The 15,392-nt window shown below is 39.7% G+C and overlaps 1 protein-coding gene across 1 annotated transcript in view; it reads right to left on the bottom strand.

Moving 5' to 3' along the window:
* The window catches only part of MDN1 (midasin AAA ATPase 1), a 106,403-nt gene that overhangs the window by 62,751 nt on the left and 28,260 nt on the right, over positions 1–15,392 (bottom strand). The window contains exons 20-34 of the mRNA XM_075498374.1: positions 14,487–14,600; positions 13,683–13,830; positions 13,401–13,511; positions 12,459–12,610; positions 11,817–11,995; positions 11,241–11,449; positions 9,993–10,139; positions 9,084–9,225; positions 8,820–8,954; positions 8,605–8,743; positions 7,469–7,607; positions 7,243–7,373; positions 2,364–2,508; positions 1,103–1,232; positions 284–517 (exon numbers count right to left, since the gene is read on the bottom strand). Of these exons, the coding sequence (XP_075354489.1) occupies positions 284–517; positions 1,103–1,232; positions 2,364–2,508; positions 7,243–7,373; positions 7,469–7,607; positions 8,605–8,743; positions 8,820–8,954; positions 9,084–9,225; positions 9,993–10,139; positions 11,241–11,449; positions 11,817–11,995; positions 12,459–12,610; positions 13,401–13,511; positions 13,683–13,830; positions 14,487–14,600 (2,255 nt within the window). The remainder of the gene's footprint in view (positions 1–283; positions 518–1,102; positions 1,233–2,363; positions 2,509–7,242; positions 7,374–7,468; positions 7,608–8,604; positions 8,744–8,819; positions 8,955–9,083; positions 9,226–9,992; positions 10,140–11,240; positions 11,450–11,816; positions 11,996–12,458; positions 12,611–13,400; positions 13,512–13,682; positions 13,831–14,486; positions 14,601–15,392) is intronic.

The following is a 15,392-nucleotide window of genomic DNA, read 5'->3' on the forward strand; positions in this document are numbered from 1 at the left end:
AAGACTCAATAAAAAACACAGGCTTTCTTAATTTGTGTGCTAGCCTTTGTAATATTATTATTACTACCTCTAAGTTACTTAAGCTTGCTGTATTATTCAAACTCTTGCTACTGAAACACAAAAAAGGCATATGAAGTACATGATATTGTTAAGTGAAAGTGAAAACTTCTCCTGGATGAGTTCCATGCTGCCCGAAAGCATTTCGTTTGCATTCTACTCAAAAATATTAATACAAATATACACCTTCATATCTTCTGCTAACAAATGAGCACTGAAGACTTACCTGATCCTATTCCATCAATGTATACCAAACATGCAGCATGGATAAAAGACATCATTGGAGAAATGTAAAAAAGGCTATAGTCCTTGGCAGAATTCGACTCTTCATCCTCTACCATAACATTCATAAAATTAACCCATGACAAGACATCTCGCACACTGAGAATACACTGGCGACCAAACTCTTGATTAGTCAGCCATTCAACAAAGTCCATCATGAGCTCCGCTATGTCTGCCCCTGAAAAGAGAGTAAAAAAAAAAAAAAATTAAAAAAAAAAAATCGATGGAGTTACCAAATAATTTTATTGGTCACATCTACTACATTGTTGTTTAATAAGCATCACTAAAGTAGGTACAGCTGTAATGCATGAGCAACATGGATAGATGGATACTCTATAACCTAACAGGCAGGATAACTGAAGAGTAAGTCCATGCCTGTGCTGTTATTACAGATCCTTTTAAATTCAAGTAACAAGACAGAATCAAGTGATTAATACTAACAGTGATGCTGCTGGCAGAAAATGAAGTGCCAGTGCTTTCAACACCTTACACTGAAACTAAGATTGGGCACTGAAGGGCTGGGGATAATTCAGCTACCTGGATAGTGAAATAAATACAGCCTTGATCTTACTTCTGGGTAGCCATATAACATACACAATGAGGGAAGAACAAAGTCCAAAATATTTCATAAGTATCCTCAGAGAGAGATGTACTTACAAGTAAAAGGGATGCAGTGGTATAAGTTCCAAGGAAAGATTAGCAGCCTCCAAACTCTTTTTCTTCTTAACAATGTTTGAATACCAACACACAGAGAAATACCCACCTTGATGATTTATTCCACCCAGAGACAATCCTGGATGAAGATTGTGTTTTACAATCTGTATCAAATCATCACGGCCATTGCTTTGCGGACACCATATTTCCGTAAATCTGTTGCGCAATGCAGGAGAAAGCTGCAAACAAGCAGAATGACGTAGCAATTCAATTTACATTACATCATATCACTTAATGTTACAGTTAATTGATAGCCTTGTAGCCACAGTACTTGCAAACAATAAATAAAGTGACCAATCTAGACCTTTCCTTCTAATTTTGACAGGGCTACTTTGTAACAAAATCTTTGAGAGAATGTGGATTTTAAGATTTCTAGTAGTGCCATCAAATGCAGGAAATGGCTGATAAATGAGAAAGGTCAAAAGAATATGGGAAGAAGCTGAGCTGGTTTGCAAGCACCAAAGCTCCATTTCATTCTAGGACATCATATATCAAACAATGGCTATATAATCTCCCTTTGCTTACAGAAGCAAACTACCACGTGGAAATTTGCCTTCAATTACAGCTTGTTTCTGCAATTCCTCTTTTCCTCTGGCTGAATTAGTCAAGCAAAAATCATTAGCACAAACCCAATGCAGAAATAAATCCCCTTTAAACACATGGCTTTACAATGAGTTGTTCTGTACTGTGGAAACCACTTTAACTGGAGTACCCATCTTCTTTAGGGTAAAAGAGCTTTTAGCTTTTTTTTTTTTTTTTTTAGTCCTAGCTCCCAACACTGCCTAAAAGTTTTGGTTTGTTTTGTTAACCTGTCTTAAGTTACTTAAAGCCAGACTTCAGAAACAGATTTTTTTCATTTAATGAGAAAGGTCTTTTGGGATGTGATGTTCATATTCACTGAGAATGACAAGATGACCTCTGTCACTTTCTGAACAGTATTAGGGAGAATAATTTATTATGCAACTTCACACTACTCCAGACTCATGTTAGAACTGGATTTACTTGCTTCACAAGCTGCATTTCCTATACTTGAAGTATTCTACATATCAAGCCTACTAGAGTATTTAGAGGCCTGAAGTTTTCTTTGACATTCTGCTGAGTATTGACTTACAGTGTCAAAATGACAGCACACAGAAGTGATGGAAAACAGATACATTCTAATCCTCCTTTAGAGCAATAAGGCACATGCCTACTAGGAGGCACTGGATGCCAGAATTAGCATGATGCATTTTTGCATTGGACCTCCAATCACGTAAGAGCTAATAAGACCAGAAGATGCATGTTGTACCTCCAGCTGCTTTGACATTTACCTCCTTTTTCCCGAAGTCACCTCCTGGGTTCATGGTCGCAAGGATACGAAATTTCTTTCCTGCAACTAATAGTTCTACCTTGTTACTCTCATCATCTTGACCACCTTTTTCCGCAAGTACCAACATCTTTTCAGCTTCAAGAACACTAAAGAGAAGGTTAAAAACCAAAATAATTTAATTTAGATTTCATTTCACACTTCAAAAGGTCACTTAAAAATGAAAATCACATGAATCGGCCTGATTAAACTTTAATTGCCCCAGAATTTGTATTAAAAAAAATAAAATCTGTTCAACCTCCCTAATTGAGAACGTTTCTGATTTTCTTCAGAAGGAAACTCTACCCAAACCTTGTTGATAACGTTCAGTTCAAATTATCTGTCAAAAGACTTGTCTAACAAAAGCATAGATCTCACAGTTCTCTCTTTACAAAAGCAACAGCAAAATTTATATTCATAGGAGCTAGATAAAGAAGTCTGCACAATGAACCAGTCTTCAAGCTGACAAACTATACATCTGAGAAGCATTCTAGTAGGTTTTTGGGTTTTTTGAGGTTTTTCTTGTTCATTTGTTTTATTAGCTGTACTTCAGTGTACACTAAAAGCTGTAAAAGGTTGAGCTGTTACCTCTTTAGAAAGACACTGCCTAGTATCACTGTCAAAACAAAGAGGTTAACTGAACTTTATGAAAGAATGATAGCTACACTGATACAATGAAAAAAAGCCAGCTTGTAACACAGAGGATTTGGATATGGTGGGAAAAATAGCTGTTAATCATCTCAATATAATGGGTAGTCACAGAATCATTTAGGTTGGAAAAGACCTTTAAGATCATCAAGTCCAACTCTCAACCTAGCACTGCCAAGTCCACCACTAAGCCATGTCCCTAAGCACCACATCTACACGTCTTTTAAATACCTCCAGGGATGGCGACTCAACCACTTCCCTGGGCAGCCTGTTCCAATGCTTGACAACCCTTTCAGTCAAGAAATTTTTCATGCCAATCTAAACCTCCCCTGGCACAACTTGAGGCCATTTCCTCTTGTCCTATCACTTGCTACTTGGGAGAAGAGACCGACACCCACCTCTCTACAACCTCCTTTCAGGTAGTTGTAGAGAGCGATAAGGTCTCCCCTCAGCCTCCTTTTCTCCACGCTAAACCACCCCAGTTCCCTCAGCTGCTCCTCATAAGACTTGTGCTCTAAATGGAATGAGTAAAATGAGGGATACTGCTGCAAGCAGATAATGAAATTATATTTTATGATTTTTTTCACAAACAAAGAGGGAAATAACTAGATTCTGTTTCTGGTATTTGATAAGATGCATCACTTTCAAGAGCTCACTGACAGGCTGAAAATATTGATATTGCAGATGGTAAACTGGAGATTTGAAAGTTATGATATCATAGGAATAACTGAAACATGGTGGGACAACTCACATGAGTGGAAGATCACAATGGATGGCTATAGACTGTTTTGTAAAGACAGGAAAGGAAGAAGAGGAGTAGTCACTGCAGTATGTTAAGGAGAACCTTGAATATGTAGAAGTCAGCTACGGCAACTGTGGAAGCCCTATCAAATGCCTCTGGGTCAAGCGCAGAGGGGTCGTCTCCAAGGGGGATCTTACAGTAGGTGTCTGCTACCAACCTCCAAACCAAGTCGTTAAGGCCAACGAAGCAGAATTTGGGTCACTTAAGCAAGCTTCAGGTCAACAGAACCTGGTCCTTATGGGCAACTTCAACTACCCAGACATCTGTCTGAAGAACAATACAGCAGCTCACATGTCATCCATCAAGTTCTTGGAACACGTAGAGGACTGCTTCCTCATACAAATGTTAGATGTGCCAACCAGGAATGAGGCACAGCTGGACTTGCTACCCACAAACCAATAAAACCCGCTTTTTAGTATCTCAGTTAGCGATAGCCTTGGCTGCAGTGATCACAATATTGTGGAGTTTGGGATCCTGCTGAGCACACTAAAGGTTAGTACTAATACAAAGGTTTTAGATTTTAGAAGAGCAAACTTCAGCTTGCTCAGAGCTCAGTTGGGAGGGATTCTGTAGGAAGCTTCCATGGAGGACAAATGAGCTAGCGAGTGCTGGGAGTTTTTCAAGAATGCTCTCCTGGAAGCACAAAAACAGTTCATCCCCTTTAAAGGTAAGGGAAGTAGGCAGAGCAAGAGACCGCCTTGCCTTAACTGCAAGCTTCTGAGTCTGCTCAAAACCAAGAGAGAAGCGTACCAGAGATAGAAAAGCAGACGAGTACCCATTGAGAACTACAAGGGCATTACCAGGGCATGCAGAGATGCAGTTAGAAAAGCAAAAGCTCAGCTCAAATTGAAATTGGCCAGAGATACCAGAAACTACAAGAAAGGGTTCTTCAGGTAACGTAAACAACAAGCAAAAACAGAAGGAAAATATTGGCCTGCTGTTAAACAGGAGAGGTGAATTAGTCACCAACAACACTGAAAAGGCAGAGGTTCTCAACTCTTCCTTCACCTCTGTCTTCACCAGCACTGTTGGGCGCCAGGCCTTGGGAACAAAAATTCTGGTTGATGCAAACACAGACCCACCATCAGTGAAGAAAGAATTGGTATGTGAACTATTACAGGAGCTTGACCCCTACAAATCGATGGGCCCTGACAATATCTGCCTGAGGGTGTTAAGAGAGCTGGCTGACATCATGGCAAGGCCGCTCTCCATAATCTTTGAGAAGTCAAGATTGGGGGACATCCCAGAAGACTGGAAGAAGGCTAATGTCACCCCTATCTACAAGAAGTGTTTAAAAGAGGATTCAGGAAATTACAGGCCCATCAGTCTTACTTCAGTCCCTGGGAAAGTTATGGAACAAATCCTCCTGGGGGCTTTCACAAGTCAAATGAAGCACATGACTGGGAAAAGCCAGCACAGATTCACCAAGGGCAAATCGTGCTTGACAAACCCGATTGCCTTCTATGACAAAGTAACCTGCTCAGTTGATGTGGGGCAAGTAGTGGGCATTGTCTACCTGGATTTCTCCGTAGCTTTTGATACGGTTTCCCACAGCCTCCCCCTAGAGAAACTGATGCATTACGGTCTAGACAAGTGGTCCGTGCAGTGGGTGGGGAACTGGCTGACAGGCCTCACCCAGAAGGTGGTGGTAAATAGCTCCTTTTCAAACTGGCAACCTGTCACGAGTGGGGTCCCCCAGGAATTGATATTGGGCCCAACACTGTTTAATATCTTCATAAGTGATCTGGATGATGGGATCAAGTGCACCCTGATTAAGTTTGCTGACGATACCAAACTGAGTGAGGAAGTGGACACTTCGGAAGGGGGAGCCACCCTGCAGGAAGACCTGGATAGGCTGGAAGAGTGGGCTAACAAGAACCTTGGGGAGTTCAAGAAGGACAAGTGTAGGGTCTTGCACCTAGGAAAACGTAATCCAGGAGTGTAGCACAGGTTGGGATCTACACAGCTGGGGAGCAGCTCTGAGGAAAGGGACCTGGGGGTCCCGGTGGACAACAAGCTCAATATGAGTGAACAGCATGCTGCTGCAGCAAAGCAAGCTAACAGGATGCTGGGTTGCATCAATGACAGCATCACCAGCAGAGATAAATAAGTCATCATCCCACTCTACTCAGCGCTTGTCAGGCCACACCTGAAATACTGTGTTCAGTTTTGGTCCCTGCTATTAAAAAAAAAAAAAAAAAAAAAAGATGTGGACAGGCCGAAGATGGTCCAGAGAAGGGCCACAAAGATAATCAAAGGACTGGGAAGCCTGCCATATGAGAAAAGGCTGAGAGAACTGAGTTTGTTCAGCCTTGAGAAAAGAAAGCTTAGGGAAGACCTTATCACCATGTTCCAGTATTCAATGGGTGGCTACAAAGAAGATGGAGACTCCCTTTTCACAAGGAGTTCCATGGAAAAGATGAGGGGTAATGGGTACAAGTTACTCCTGGGGAGATTTCAGTTGGACACAAGAGGAAAATCTTTCACAATGAGAACAATCAGCCATTGGAATAGTCTCCCCAGGGAAGTGGTGGATTCCCCAACATTGGACACTTAAGATTTGGCTGCTCAGGGTACTGGGCCATTTTGTCTAGACTGTGTTTTTCCCAAGAAAGATTGAACTAGATGATCCTTGAGGTCTCTTCCAACCTGGTATTCTACGATTCTATGATTTTACTTGTAGATTTATTTTCCAACTTGACTCATGCTGTAAACTGTCTTTCGATACTGTATGAACTGTTTCAACTAAGCTAGGGTTTATGTTCTTAAATTCTTCACCCAGGGACATAAGCTATTGAATAAAGAGAATCCTTTCATCATCTTATTTTTGTCCATGAAACAAATACAGCAATTTGAGTGCAGATCAGTCTGTAGCAGTACTATAAAGCCAAATGGAAAGTAATGGCACTACCCAAAGCATTAAAAACCAACATAATCAGTGTACCAACACATGTCAAGCAAACATATATCTATATCTATATATCTGTTTTTCAGTTGAGGTACCTTTTATTTTTCCAGGTAAGTTAAGACATCAGGACTTAGGCAAGACAAGGCAGTTTCATCTTGTCTTACCTTACTATCTTTCCTCCTAGCCGTAATTAGAATTTCAAACAGCAAAAATTGTCTAAGAATTACTATGATTAAAACTAGCACCTCTGTCAGACGGATGACAATTAGAAAAACAAAGCAAACCGACACAGAAGTTGAAACATGAACAGGGCTAGAGTTATTTGGGTCATTCCTTCTTTCAGCAAGAACTACGTGACTAAGAGAGCAGTTTACCCAGGCCAGGAAACAAACGTGCCTAAAAAGCTAGACTTTACAAACCCCACTTCTGTTTGTATAATGAATAGACACATTGAGGATACTTAATAGTAACACATTTAAGACATACCTGTTGAGTCGCTCTAGTACAGAATCATCAGCTAAAGAAATCTCATCAAGGAGAAAAAAACCCTCCTCTTTCATTGCTAAAACAAGAGGTCCATCACACCACTCAAAGAGTCTAGAACCATCGGATTTCTCCTAAGAAATGGAAAACAAAGTGAAAAGTCATTAATAATTGCTACTTTTTGCTTCCACGGTCACGCTATCCAAACTACTATCGATGCAAGACAAACCTGGTCTTTCGACCTCTGTCTGACTGGTCGCAGTCCTCCCAGGAAGTCTGAAGTCTCCATATGCAAGTGGCAATTCACTGAGTATAGCTTCTGATTTGTTAATGCTGCAAAGATCTGACAAATGGTAGTTTTACCACACCTGCAACAAAGTAATTTAATTGAAAGGGAAGAAAAAAAAAACCACACAACCAAAAAACCACAAAACCAAACCAAACAGCTCACTTTGGACAGAATTCATACTTTCATTGAAGAGCTGGGAGGCAAAGGCCCAGCATGCAAATTTCCTTCTGCTCCTTTCCTTGAAAGGAATGTATGCAAAGTGAAGCCATTTTTGGCACAACTGTTGCTGACTTGCACAAGATGCCTTTAATTAAATTTAAATCAATATCTGCATTGATGGATTTCTACAGGTTCAAAGTCAAATTTATTTCAGCCTGCCCCTACAGGTACTCAACTAGCCTAACACTTCACTAAGCTGGAGATGCTACATGTCTAGACCAAGTCTAAATCTGAGGGAATAAGCTGCTGAGTACCCAGAGTTCTCATTTATTACCTAAATAATTTTACTTCTCCCTCTTCTTGTGTTTTTCTTCCCTTCTCTCCTACAAAAATTTACTCTCCAAACTTATAACCAAGACCACAAGAGCAGATAGCATCCATGACCTCCTTTACAGCAAACGAGGCATTGGTGGGGGGGAGGGGGGGGGCGGCGGAGGGCGGAAGTAGTAGCAAGGCTATATTCAAGCTCTTAAAACATGTAAAGCAAATGTGCTCTCAAACAGAAAAATGTCACAATTCCCCAAAAGCAGCCTCTCCAGTGAGGCACAGTAAGATTCTACAGGGCACCTTGTGAAAGGTGGGGACAGAAGTCAGCTCATTTCAATTTTACTACTTTCTATATAATTTCTGTGTACTTATACATAATGCAGATAATCCCATTAAAGATTTGTGCTGAAAGAGATGCAATTGCTTCCCCTCAAAAGGGAACTGTGAAAAACAGCAGTTGCAAGTCTGCCATGACAGAGGCTTAAATGTCCCAGACCAAAAGAAGCAGTGAAGCCCCCACAACCATTTTGCGTCTGACTCAGTGGCTGGTGCGGCACTACAAAGAACTGCATCATAAAAAGCAAGGTTACCCAGTGTCTCCCACCAGCAGTACTGGTTCACTAAACTCCAGGGCTCGTCCCACCAAAATGGCAAGTCTCCTCATCCCTTGAGTCCAGACGATATGGTTAAAATCTCTGTCCATTACCGACATCTGCATGGAGGATTTAGCTGCACAACACAAAGCAATCCATCAGCTTCAGTCACATTTAGAGAACTACCAGTGTGGTCCTTCTAGGAAACTCACCCAGTAGCTTTTTGACGCTTTCCCCTGAGAAAAGAGACTCAGGATATAGTTTTTTCTTGAAGTGTTTTTCAAGGACACTCTGAATAACATCCACCTCCTCCTGCTTCCTGACTCTGCCTGCCAGAAGCATAAAACCTATTAAACAGAGGAAGAGGGAAAGCAATTACTACCTGGTTAATCAGCAACAAAAATTTATAACTTCAGAACTAGAGTTGGAAAGTTAATTCTACAGACACTCTAAAAACCTGAGGTAGCAGGGCTCACCATCATTTGCTAAGTGCTGAAGCCAATCGTACTCCTTCTCCAGCTGTTCTGCCAATCTGTACCTTTCAGCCCAACGAAACAGATCCCGCAGGGTAATGAACCCATACTTCCCAGCAAACACCGTTGAACCTCTGCGATAAGACTGTTGTAAGAGCAAAACATGAGACATTTTTTCATGAACCTGTCCAAATACTTAAAGCAAAGCTAATCAGAGCTCTCTGATGTGACACTTCTGCAAACAGACTTATAAAAAAAAAAAAAAAAAAAAAAAAGAGAGTCTAGTACAGTCATGACTCCCAAACTCAAATTACCTTTAAGCAGGTATTGGATAGGTACCAGGAACAAAATAATATAGAAAATAAAAAAAAAATGCTAAGAAGAAAATAGGTACCTGGAGTAAAACAAAATCCAAGCTAAAGACTAGGTTCTACACCAAAACCTATGTTAGCACTTTGAAGTGTGCCCTGTTTTGTGCTGCTGCAATTGCTTTTAAATGAGAGATAGTTTTAGCTACATACTAAGTGTTAAATGTTTGTTAAACACCAGAGTGTCAGAACACATCCAAAATTACTGCTTAAAAATAATACTGAATTTAGCATGACCCAAAGACAGCTACAAATCCAATACTGTATTTTGGATTCAGAGCAAGGGCTTATTCTACACATCAAATCCCAAGGTCTTTGGTTATTAATTTTTTTGCTGCTAGCTGTCTCTCAAATCTGACATCACCTTCCCTATTCTGTATCTTAATCACTGAACTAAGTACTTTGGTGGGTTCCCTTCCATCAATTATAGTTTACGTTTTAAAATATCTGCCAGTTAGCAACACCCCCCCCCCCCCAAAGGAATTTCTATTACTTTGTGCTGAAATATGTTTGCATGTCTTCTACAAAAAGAAGACTCTCATACTTGCAGGTCTAACATGACTTTGACAAGCTTGCTGCAGTAAGAAGGTGGCAAACTGCATCGCTTGTGCAGGATGGTTTCCAATTCAGCACTTGGCAGTTCATCAAAATGCAGTTCCACAAAACGATTTCTGAAGGCTCTGGACAAAACCTAAAATATGAGAACATACTATTGCTTGAACTTTTTCCTTTGATATTTCTCATGTTATGTATCTTCCCCTACACATCCAAAGGAAATACGGATACTGTCATAGCATAAAATTAGCACATACTCATAAACATTGAAAGAAAGCATAAGAGACAGCCTGGATGAGGACAAGAGCTTTAAAACGCATTGTGGTTTAACCATGGTAGGCAGCTAAGCACCAAGCAGCCACTTGCTCGCTCCCCCTACAATAGGACGGGGGAGAGAATCGGAAGGGTAAAAGTGAGAAAACTCGTGCATTGAGATAAAGACAGTTTCATAGGTACAGCAAAAGGTGCGTGCAAAAGCAAAGCAAAATTAGGAATTCATTCAATTCCCATCATCAGGCGAGTGTTCAGCCATTTCCAGGAACTCAGGGCTTCATCATGCACAATGGTTATTTGGGGAAACAAATACCCTCTTCCTTGCCCTCTTCCTCCTTGTCCCCCCAGTTTTTATTGCTGAGCATGACATCATATGGTATGGGATCCCTTTGGTCAGCTGGGGTCAGCTGTCCCAGCTGTGTCCCCTCCCAACTCCTTGTGCACCCCCAGCCTACTCGCTGGTGGGGTGGTGTGAGAAGCAGAACAGGTCTTGATGCTGTTCAAGCACTGCTCAGCAATAGCTAAGACATCCCTGTGTTATCAACACTGTTTTGGTCACAAATCCAAAACAGCACCATACCAGTCACTATGAAAAAAATTAACTATTCCAGCCAAAACCAGTACAAAATGGACATCAATAGTCTAAGTCAAGTCTCTTCTCCAGTGCTAAAGAGCACGAAACGCCGAGTCAAATATAACATACATGAACTCCAGTTCAGAAAAACACTTAAATCTCAACTACTCAAAATGAATTAGAAATTTAGTATCTGCAAAACAAGCAACTAACCTAAACAGAACCCAGCTGTACTGAAAGTTACTCCACAGCCACCTCAACTCTCTACCTCTTGAGAGTTTCATATTAATTATGTGCTACGCATCAGAAACTTTTCACATCACACTTCTATGTATGAGAGAGATTAATTCCCTAGAGTCATAGCTACTGAAAGGAAGAGATCATACAGACCTTTCTGCCACCATAGAGTCCTGGAGGATTCTGTGTAGCAAACAGCATGAAGCGAGGGTGAGCTTTGACAACTTCCTGGGTCTCAGTAATGAACAGCTCCCTGTTATCATCCAACAAACGGTTGAGAGCCTCCAGAACATCAGTGGGAGCCAAATTCAGTTCATCTAGAACAATCCAGTAACCCCTTCTCATTGCATCTATGAGAATGCCTTCGAGGAAACAGAAAAAGTTCTAGTCAAAAATCTAACAAACTAAATCTAACAAAAGCATGCATTCAGATTCTTTCAGCAACCAGTTTTCACTCAGCATAAATGCTAATCCAGACAGGGAAGCAACAGTACCGTTAAAGAAAAGAATTCAACAGCTTAATGTCCAACAGGATAAGTATGATGAGACAAACATGAACTCTTAAGAATTCACTTTCACAAAAATGATTATCATTAATATGCAACTACTAACTTTATGACACAACATCTCTCCATTTTAATAGAGCAGACAGGTTAGGCAGAAAAGAAAAAAAAAAAAAAGCAGTGAAGTGAGACAGGAATTTGCAGTAAATATAATACGCCCACCCACCTTCCTTAAATATCAGCTTCCCAGAGGCATCCGATGTGTAACAGCCAATATACTCCTGGATGTCAGTATGCTCATGATTGTTAATCCTTACACAATGGTTCCCAGTAGCAGCAGCCAACCAGCGAATTAAACTGGTTTTACCAACAGAGGTCTCTCCTTGAATCAGTACTGGATGAGTCCTAAAAGGGATAACCAAAATAGTGGCTTAGAAGCACGAGTCATATCTTTCTCACATACCAGAGATCAACATTATTTGAAATTTTCACAGATCTACATTACCAAAATATCACTGCTTAACTCACTCGGAGTATCCAAGATCATACACTAATAGGGGAGCATAAGGAACTTTAACCCCAAATGCTAACTGCTACCCATGAAAGCTTGACATGGCAGTATGAAATGAACAGGTTATTCTAACTGCAATTTTCTAGATTATCATTTAAATAAAACTAGGTATGGCAGTAACATGGTTTAAGGAGACAAGAAATACATGTATAAATTCAAGTCACTGTATAATGAAAAGTTAACTATAAAGTAGAAGGAAAATGGACAAACAAAAAAGGCTAGACAGGCACCAACACTTGAGGCTCAAATAAACATCTTTAACTTAGTTTTTTAATGGAAAAGCTGAAACAGACATACCCTGCAGACACAACTCTGGCAATGTCTTTCAGATTAAGCTTAACTGAAGGGGTTAGCACATAAGTCTCATCTACAGTAGGTTCCTTATCCCCAGCTGAAATCCAGTATCCTTCTATAAGTATAAATCTCCCTCCTTGGGGTTTTGGTATTTGCTAAGGAGACACAACAGAAATAACAGATTATACAAATTAGTTTCAATTTGCTAATAAAGACAACTACTGTTACACACCACTGCAACATAATCTTTAAGAAGTCATTTTAAATTAATTCCTGAGCACTCCTGCAGTAAGCACTGTCCCCTTGTCACAAAATGCAAGTTGCAGGAAAAGCCTGACCAGATTATTTCAAGGTCTTTGCCAGTGCCATGAAGATAAAAGTGTCTCAAGAGTCCTAGCACTGAATTTTGAAGTACACTTCCAAGCAGGAAATTGGCTTTTATCTTTTTATCTAATATGAAGGGATTTATTCTGAAACAAATACATATCTCTTACAACTAGCTTCCCCATCCCGCCTGCCCAGTCCCCCATGCAAACTCATGCTGGGCTCCCAGTACTAGTGAGATTCTTCCTTTCCCATTAAAGACAAAGCACAGATGTTTGCTTCATATCCATATGTTCTACATTTGGAGTCTAAAAATAAAAAGCCTGTGAAAGCTTTACAGTTGGAGTCACTGTATTAAGCTGCCCATACTCCACAATGCTGTAATAAGTCAGACTTCCACATTTTTTCAAATTAACAAATAAACTAGCAAACATATGGGCATTTCAAGCAGAAGCAAAAAATTACAGAGAAACAGTATTAATTTTTTTTTTTTTTAGTTCTTATCTTTATAAGATGAGAAACAGGACTGCAAGAAGGAAATGTGGAGGAAAAAGGCAGGAGAAGGCAACTCAAAATAAATTCTGCTCTGAATACTAAACAGCTCTATATAGGCATAGTTACCTGCTTGAGAAGGCTTTTGATGTTGCCAGAAACTATATGCTGGCAAATTAGCTTTTGAACTACTGGGTGAGAAACTCTGTCAAGCTGCGTCAGGAAACTCAAACAGAAGCCCTAAGAAGAAGAATTATTTTCAGTGATAAAATGAAAAATCATTAGGAAAAAAATGCAGATATTAAAAAATTGTTTCCGTTCAATACTGCACTTAGAAGAGAGGTTTTTCCTTTACCCAAACAGTCTTTGTAGTGACTACACACTGAAACAAACCCCAACATAGGTCATCACCTCATACAGAGAGCGTGGTATGCTGCCACATGGATTAGACGCTGCAAATCTCAATGCCCTGCAAAGTGTACGGAGACTGTAGTGAGGTCTGTGGCCAGTTCCATCCACCAGCTTTGCTTCTGCTTCCTTTCTCACAGATAAATAAAAGCTGCAAAAATAAACAGTGAAACCACTTCCAGTTACATAGTGCCGTTACTGATCAGAACACTGCTCTAAGGAATTAAAACCAAAGTATAAACACTTAAGCTTATCTCCAACTGTCACTTTTTCTAAAAGCTCCAGGTTAGGAAAGCCATGCCAAACTCTGCCATCTGTAGAGTCAGTGAAGCAAAGCAACAGAATATTTTAGAACTGTATTTTTGAGTGAGCTTGGTATACAGAGAATGACTACAAACTCAAAGTATTCTAAACATGTAACAGCTCTTCAGGTGAGATAATACACTTTAAACAAGGGGAAAGAAAGGTAACTTGATAAACACACAAGACTTTCATTGGTATGATCTACAGAAACAAACCATTTTAGCCTCTCAGATGGGAAAGAGGACTGCAACAACAATGCTTTTTAACTGGTGCCACCAAGAAAGCATTTCTGAACAAGAAAAAGTGGATCCCCTCTACACAAGTACAGAAACCTTCAGAATGAAGAAGATGGATGTTTACCCTCTTCAGTTTCCTAAGGCTATGCAAACTGCTGCATAGGGAGCATTATAGTGTTTCCCAAAACAGTCTAACCAGACTACCGTTACATACTTTCTTTTTGTGACTTATTCCATCAAGGATTTCAAGAGATTACAACCAACTTACTTCACAATTCCTTGTACTGTATTTTTGTTCACATTCAAGCCTCTCAGATAATCCATTATAAGAACTTGCAAGTCTCCTTCATTTCTCAATTCTTCTACATAAAGTTCAGTAAACCTACAAGAATCAAATCAATCCCCACACTCAGACATCTGACAATATTAAAAAAAAATCATGTTATATATGATTCTCATGGTATAACATTTAACATTTTGTAAGCAGCATAATACTGACTTGTCAAACTACCTACAGATAGACTCAAGAACTAGTGTAATTAATAAGAAAGTATTAGTAATACCTTATTTCTAAGTAATGTATCTGAATTATTTTAACTTAGCAGACTGAAAATGAACTATGGGACTATTTTGAAAATTAAAATTTTAAACAATTTGCAAAATATATCCAAACATTACAGCCTGAACACTGACACAGCAGGAACACTTTGAAAAAGTGGACTCTCTAATGATCTCTATTTTAAAAAGTGAACACTTATGAGATATCACTTATTCTAATTTTGTACTGACTAGCATATCCTGAACTAGCATATCCAGGTTGTTTTCTACTTTTACAAATATTCAGCTCAGCAATGATAAAATGAGAAAACTTGACAATAAGCAAAGGAAAATTAGCAGCAAAACATGAACTCAGTGAAGTTCTCAGTATCTTTAAAAATGTCAATGTGTTTCACATTTGGTACACTACACTGGCAGCTCTAGTTAATGAACGTATTTTTTAACCGTTAGTTAGTCCAGTATATTCACATCAGGTGTTGAATGTGAGCCTGCAGCCCTTCCATACCATGCATTTCAACTGCAAACAATAGCTCAGGACACACCACAGCAAACCCAAAACAACTGAGCAATACCATTAACTTCAGAGGGGTGGATATTTTTGACAAATGCAAATATA

The sequence above is a fragment of the Mycteria americana genome, chromosome 3 (genome assembly GCF_035582795.1).
Source record: "Mycteria americana isolate JAX WOST 10 ecotype Jacksonville Zoo and Gardens chromosome 3, USCA_MyAme_1.0, whole genome shotgun sequence".
In the NCBI taxonomy this organism is placed as follows: Eukaryota; Metazoa; Chordata; class Aves; order Ciconiiformes; family Ciconiidae; genus Mycteria; species Mycteria americana.